The 7,310-nt window shown below is 53.5% G+C and overlaps 1 protein-coding gene across 1 annotated transcript; it reads right to left on the reverse strand.

Annotated features, from left to right (window-relative positions):
- Nucleotides 1-372: 372 nt before the first annotated feature.
- SUPT4H1 (SPT4 homolog, DSIF elongation factor subunit) lies at nt 373-6,072 on the reverse strand. Its single transcript, XM_066635986.1, has 5 exons — nt 5,962-6,072; nt 5,440-5,546; nt 2,740-2,795; nt 1,280-1,333; nt 373-708 (listed from the first exon to the last, which is right to left on the reverse strand). Exons 1-5 carry the CDS (start codon nt 6,028-6,030, stop codon nt 641-643), a joined length of 354 nt encoding a protein of 117 aa, XP_066492083.1. The 5' UTR covers nt 6,031-6,072; the 3' UTR covers nt 373-640.
- Nucleotides 6,073-7,310: the final 1,238 nt, after the last annotated feature.

Here is a 7,310-nt window from a genome sequence, read left to right on the forward strand (position 1 = left end):
TGTCTAACCTGAGGAGCCCCGAAAATTCTGAGCAGCCTCTACTCTCACAGCAGGGCAGCCTCCTCCTACGGGTATCTATCACATGAAGAAATCAAGACCACAGAACAGGCAGACTGTCAGGGATCCCCTGGCTGTGGAATGCCCATCCTCAGGAAGTCTGACATCACTTCAAGCCCCGAACAACTTTAGGCTGCAATCCTAAACACTTACCTGGGTATTAAGCACCATTGAACAAAATGGGGCTTACACCTGAGTAAACACGTATAGGGTTGTACCATTCATGTGCAAGGAAAAGCAGGGAAGTCTTATCATTTTGCTATCCTTTGCACAGAAGATAAGGAAACTCATAACAGCAAGAGCCAGAGTGCAAGATTCTGATCCCATAACACAATTTATTAAAAATATTTACAGAAACCACAAACCCCTCCCCCTCAGGTTGCCGACACTCCTGCTTACAGCCTCCAAAAGGCTGCCAATCTGCTCGGTTCTCATGGCTAGGATGTAGGGACCTGTTTATGAGCAGCCTCCCCTTAAGATTCAGTCAAAGCCCCCACCCCCATGTCCCTTACTCCCAGCCGTTTAGGGGAGTCTCTGCACAAGAAGGGCCTGTGGGGTGGAGGACTTGGGGGCGAAGAGCTCCTCATGTCTTTATGGCTGTGTCACGAGACTTGTAGGCCACTCCGCGGCTCTTCAGCTCTCGCACAATCCCTGCAGCAAAGAGAAGGATGTGTTGGGAATGGGAGGCGGGGCACCTGCAGCTCTGACAGCCAGACAAGCCGGAATTGTTTTCTGATGTTCGCTAGACAGACCTTCCACCTTTCATCACCCTGGCCTGTGGTACCAACCCACGACAGAAGAGTTCTGCAGGGCCCATCAAGTTCAGAAGGCAGTTCTGCTAGTGGGTAGCCAGGTGCTGCCAGCAGACCCATGAGAAGCACCAGAGCAGCGGCCTCCCTGATCCATCTCCCAGGAAATGGTACACAGAAGCCCAATCAAGGAGGTTCTGCTGAGTGGTCATGGTTGACAGGCACTAACTGCAAATGTACCTAATCCCCTTACAAAGCCACCCCAGCCAGTGGCCAGTACAGCACCTGGTAGCCACTTCTGCAGACAGATGTAAAGTTGCTCACTGCTGCCTCGGACCCATGTTCCTGCTCCTCCCCAACTCCAGCATGCACAAGCTCTTCCTCCAGACATGCATCAACCCAGCAGCCAGCAGCACACCAATGCCAGAGGCTGCAGCTGCCCCTCGCGGGCAAGGAAGTTTCCAGCGGATTACCTTGGGGGAGACGGCCAGTCACGGATACCGCATACACGCCTGGCTTGAAGTTACCTGAGCAAAGATAAGGGGTCAGGTTGAGTGAGCCCTGGAGAAGATTGTGCTTCTGCAGGAAAACAGGAGACCCAGACCACCCTGCAATCCCATGGGGGGACCTGGACAAGATGTAGCCCCCAGACGGAGCTGCCTCCCAGGACCATTGGGAGGTCACCACAGAATCAGCAGCATTACAAGAGTTAGTCCACCCACCCCCAAGCTGCTGTAACAACAGAGGAAGGCACAAAAAGTCTGCTCCAACACCCAGGTTGAGATAAAGAAGAGGTCAGCAGGACTAAGATGGGGGGAGGCTTTGGGGTGGTCCCAATATAGGTGTCAGAAGTCAGAATGTGACTTCTTATAGTCCACCACAGCTGCCTAGAATTTTCATAGAGAGTCTCTAGTAAGACAGTAACTCACCTGTCTTAAGTGATGTACAGAACACCACACATGCACGCATTCTTTTCTTATAAAGGATCTACACCTGACTTTTCTGACCAAAATCACATCAGGATGGTGTATTTATAGCTGAAGAGTTGAAAGAGGCTGGCTTACCGACATCCAAACTGTCCAGAGTAGCTAGAGTTGCTAGGTTAACCTTTCAGGTTAACAAACCTCTCCTGATTTATAGGAGATTTACCACTTCTGCTGATTTATAGGCTAGCTCCTTTTAAAAAAAACACTAGTGCAGTTTTTGTGATTTTGTATGTTTTCAGTATTGCCGTTGAGACATTTAGCTGAAATGGAGTGTCATAAGCAACAACCCTTCCCCTGAGAAAACTCTCCTTTCCCCCCCTCAAAGACAACCTTCTACATCCACTGAGGCTGGCTTGGGCTCCAATCTGACCAAAGCTCTCAAGTCACCATCACACACAACCTCCCTCATTCAGATGTCACCTGGAGTCCCATCACTACCTGGTGACAGCAGAGGCCTGAACCCAAGCTCCAGTCATTTACCTACCTTAGGAGCAGGAAATGTGAGTGTTGAGTGAATTTAAAGCTAGCCTATCAGAACATTTTAGGGAGGGGAAAGGTGCCTTAACATGGGAGGAAAGAGAACAGCCCAGTGGGGTTGAAAGATGGAGCAAGATGAGAGCTGGGCTTGGCAAGAAGCCCGCAACCCAAAGGTACAAGTCATGATGCTGTCCAACAAGGAGGGAATTAACTCCCAGGAAGACCTTTCCCTCAGGGGCGGAAGTGCTGACTTGTAAGCTGATTCTTTAAGGTAGGGAAGTCTTAGTTACATATTTAAATGATAAAATAAGCCCCACCCCTCCAACTCCCCACAGTAAGAGGCACTTATTGGCTGAGGCCTTGGAAGTCTCAGAAGCAAGGTTTTCTGACTAGACAGATTCCCAATGGAAAGAGACAGCAACGCGGAACATAATTAAGTGGGGGGAGGGAAAATGGAAGAAAAGACTTACTGATGCGCTGCCACTTGGAGACCCAGCTGTCCTCAGGGCTCATCATTGCAATGATGCTGGACAAAGAGAATGTGTGTCAGTGGGGAGTGGTTGTGCGCAAATCAGTGCGCCTTTACGCTTCCACCTGAGTGGGTGCTCGCTTACACATCTTATGGAGACAATAGCAGAATCACCTTCAGTACTATACTGGCCCCTGTGATAGACCCATTTGATTTATGTATCTAAATTATTTATATCCTGCCTTTCCATCCAAATAAACTGATGGTGCCTTGAGCATTCGAACACAGGGGAAAAAACAGCCACATGCACACACAGGAATGAAATACAGATTGCAGCAGTTATAAATCATAAATAACACTGCAATAAAACACATTAAAAAGCAACTAGTTTAAAAGGGAAGGTTGGGTAGAAAAGGAAATCGGCCTTCACTAGAAGGCTAACAGGGAGAGGACAGTTTTCAATCTCACTTCGAGGGAGTTCCATAATAAAGGCGTCACCACAGACAAGCCCCTGCTCTTCACTGCCATTGAACTGGTCTCTTCCAGAGGTGGCATATGCAGCAGGGTCCCTTCTGCTGACCAGAAGGGTCATATGGGAGAAGGCAGTTCCTCAAATATCCTGGTCCTAAGCACAGAGGGCTTTCAAGCAGAAAACCTGACCTAGCCTGGAAAGAGATAGGCAGCGTTGGCAACCCATCACAGCTGGTACACCAGCCAAAGCTGGACAAAGCCCCCCTACCCCCAGCCACTGTCTGGGCATCCAGGACCAGTGGAGAGTCAAGGATGACCCAGAAGCTGCAGACCTGTTCCTGCAGAGGGAGCGCAACCCCATTCAAAACAGGCCAACATTCCAACACCTGCACTGTAAATTTCCAAACCAAGAAGATCCTTTTGGTCTGGATTTAATCTTGCTTTGTTAGCCCATATCCAGATCACTGCCATCTCAGACAGCGCTGCAGGATTTCAACCACTTTCCCAGCATTCGATGACAAAGAAAGGTAGAGCTGAGTATTAGTAGCATACTGATAACACCCAACTCGGAGAACTCTCCCAGGCATTTCATGTAGATACTGAACATGGAGGGTAAGGTGGAACCCTGCAGGAAATATTTCTTTATCCAGCATACTATTAATCTATAGCACATCCTCCTTGCTACAGGATGTGATTAAAGCGTCTGGCCTAGATACCTTTTCAAAGGGGCCTGGACAGATTTATGGAGGAAAAGACCATCACAGGTTACAAGCTGTGATGGGTATGTGCAACCTCCTGGTTTTAGGAGTAGGCTACCTCAGAATGCCAGATGCAAGGGAGTGGCAACAGGATGCACCTGTCTTGTTGTCTCCTGGGGCCACCAGAACAGTCCTGCAACCAGACTGCAAAGGATTCAGATAATCTGTTTCACCCATAGCCCTCAGGAGCAGAGCTACTGTCACCCACTAAACTGCCTTGCCCAAAAACAGGGACTGGCCTATAATTCTCCACACAGTGAGATCCAGGAAGGGCTTCTTTAGGAAGGAGCCTGTCACAGCCTATTTAATGCCACTGGCAACACCTTTTCCATCTGAGATGCATTAAGAACTCTCCCTGTCCAATACCTGCCACCCCCAGTAGATCCAATGCACCATGCTGGGCAAGGGTCAAGCAGGCTGGTGAACTGCCTTCACACTCTAGGATCCTGTCCACACCCTCATGCTGTATGAGCTAAAAATTATACAAAAAAAATCCAAAGCAACAAGACCAGGGCACTACAGGGATATCAATGAACACAGTCAGTGTGAAGTCCTGGCAGACATGAACAATTTTATCTGCACAGGTTATCAGCAAACTGATCACAACCAAGCTGTTGTCCTCTCTTCCCCAGAGAACTAGGTGGGAATCAGAGACCTGTGGTTAGGAGAGGCATGTGAGGCTGAGCCCCACCTGAGCTCCTGGATGTGACCAGAGATGTTCTCCAATCATGTCTGGGAGCCTTTCTGAGACCTGCAGAGGCAGAACACAGCCTCTACCGGCCTAAGACAGCCCCCCCAAAGGTGTTTAACGAGTACGTTCAGTTTTCATCGAAAACTGGAAGTGCTCATTAAACACCTGAGGACAGAAAGACTCCGGACACAGAAGAGGTTCGGGGACGAGGTTCAGATCACATTCTGATCGTGGGGTTCTGAAGGGTTGTCACTCAGGACCACTAGGTTTCGTGTCATCCTGTGCTTCACCAGCACAGAACGTCACAGCATGTTCCCAATGGGAATTCTGGACAGCCTGAAACTGCTCCTCAGGGAATTCTCTGTAGAAAGCAGAGAAAACGCTCTTCCACTACCCTTGGGTCACAAAAAGGCACGAACTTCAGCCTGCGTTCAGACATCACAACAGTTTGGCCACTGTTGGGGTGTGGGTGAGTAGCAGGCAGGCGAGGCAGAGCCTCCCCAACAAGGCTTTTGGAAGGCACCCTCAACCATGTGCAGAGCCCCCAGGAAGTGGCCCGCCCGTGACAGAGGGTGACCTCAACCCTCCACGCCCAGATCACCACCCGGGTCCAGGCGCTGCAGGGAGAGCAGAGGATTGCCTCCTGCACAGGTGACGGAGGGCCGCAGCACGCCCAGGCGCTCCGGCGTGCGAACCGCACTGGCAGGTCCGCAGCTGCCATGAGGCTGTGTTGGGGTCCTGGGCGAGGCCCCCAGGCCACCAGGGAGCCCGCCACGCTCACCCGTCGAAGGAGGAGCTGGTGCAGTCGTAGACCATCTCACGGTTCCCCTTCATCTGCAGGTAGGAGTCACAGTTGTCGCAGCCATCAAACTCGAACTGGTCGATGGTCTGAGGAGGAAAGAGGCTCAGGAGGGGGCTGGACACCCCCCGGGGACTGCGGAAAGTCCTCTGGACTGCCAGGCAGTGGCGTAGCTGGAGGGGGGCGGAGCACTCGGCCTGGCAGGGAGCCTCAGTGCAGAGGAAAGCGGTCCCTCCCTTCGGAGCCATTTCCGGCGGGGGGGAAACGGAGCCGTTCGGCTGGTCGATGGTCTCCGTTGGGCTCCGTTTTGCTCCCCCCGCCGGGAATGGTTCCGAAGGGAGGGGCCGCTTGCCCGCCGCGCTGAGGCTCCCTGCCAGGCTCAGTGCTCCGCCCCCCAAGCTACGCCACCACTGCCAGGCCAGGCCAGGCCAGGCCAGGCCAGGCCAGTCCTCCCCCCCCCCGCGGGACCCTCTCCCAGGGCCCTCCACCGAAGGCGCGCCGCACCTTGACGAGAGAGCAGAGCAGGCACGCCCGCAGGTGCCGCAGGTCCTTCGGCACCGTCTCCAGCGCCATGGCAACCTCCGACCGGAAGGTGCCGCAGGAAGTGGCAGTAGGGAAGCGCTTCCGGCCACGCCCGCCGCGACGTGACGGCGCTTCCGGAAACTCCGCGGAAGCTGGGGGGGTCCGCTCTGTCCGGGGCGAGCTCTATGGTTTCCCACAGCCGCCCACTTCTGGCGCATGCGCTCTCGCCCGCCCCTGAGGCCGCCCGAACCCGCCTTTTTTTTGAAACGGGCGGCCGTTGGGGTGGCAGGGGGATGGGGTGGCACTGAGGCGCTTCGCCTCCGCTCTGGCTCTGAGGGAAGACGAAGCTCCAGCAGGCCTTGGCCCAGTGGCGTAGCCAGAGGGGTGCGCAGCAGTGAGCGTGGCACCAAGCCTCCCACAGTGCCTACCGTGGTGCACCCCAAGTTTTGCACGACGCCTCACTACGCTGTGCACCAAGTGTCGCACAGAGCCTCACAAGAGCGTGCACTAAGTTTCGCACAACACCACTGCAGTGTGCACTGTTGCAGGGTGCCTCACAATGGCACGCGCTAAGTTTTCCGCGGTGCCTCACAGTGGTGTTCAATAAGTTTTGTGCAACATCTCACCAGTGGTGTAGCTGGAGGGGGGCGGCGTGCTCAGGGTGGCAGGGAGCGGGTGAGCGGCCCCTCCCCCTCAGAGCCATTCCTGGCGGGGGGAGCAAAACGGAGCCATGCGGATGAACTGCAGGGCTACAAAGTGTTAAGAGGTTTCTTGATCCACCATTACCCACTCGTGAGCCGCTGAGATAACGGAGCGGTTCTGCATTCAGCAGGATGAGGGAGCCTCAGCTTCCTTCCAGGCCAAACAGTCTGTGCTTCTGGTCAAGGAAATAATATATTTCCCTTCTGACCTGCCGACTCAGGGCCCAATCCTATTCCACTTTTCAGCACCGGTGCAGCTGCAAATGCAACAAATGTTCCCATACCTTGAGGAGGACTCTGTGACTGCCTCCCCACTACAGGATGCAGTGCGCATCCCATTGGCATGGCTACACCGGCACTAGAAAATTGGATAGGATTGGGCCCTCAGCCTCTGCCACCTAAGAGCAGCACCGGTGCCAGGCTGCTGGGGGCTCCCCATGGCATTGCAAGCTATGCATGGGGCTTCCCGTGGCGCTCACCTGCCCCCCCATGGCACTCTGGGAACTCCCACTGTCACCAGGACTCAGAAGTCCGCCTGGTCAGGTGATCCCTCTGCTGGGTGTGGGTCAGACCTTGCTCAGCGTTGCCCTTAATTTCTTTTAAATCCCTCACACTCTTCTGTTTTCAAGA

Source organism: Tiliqua scincoides, chromosome 8 (genome assembly GCF_035046505.1).
Source record: "Tiliqua scincoides isolate rTilSci1 chromosome 8, rTilSci1.hap2, whole genome shotgun sequence".
NCBI lineage: Eukaryota > Metazoa > Chordata > Lepidosauria > Squamata > Scincidae > Tiliqua > Tiliqua scincoides.

Excerpts from the sequence above, each read along its gene's own strand:
- SUPT4H1 (XM_066635986.1), bottom strand. The coding sequence starts at position 6,030 with ATGGCGCTGGAGACGGTGCCGAAGGACCTGCGGCACCTGCGGGCGTGC. Across the intron at positions 5,547-5,961 it reads TGCTCTGCTCTCTCGTCAAG|ACCATCGACCAGTTCGAGTT; the intron begins GTGCGGCGCGCC and ends TTTCCTCCTCAG. Across the intron at positions 709-1,279 it reads GACTGGCCGTCTCCCCCAAG|GGATTGTGCGAGAGCTGAAG; the intron begins GTAATCCGCTGG and ends TCTTTGCTGCAG.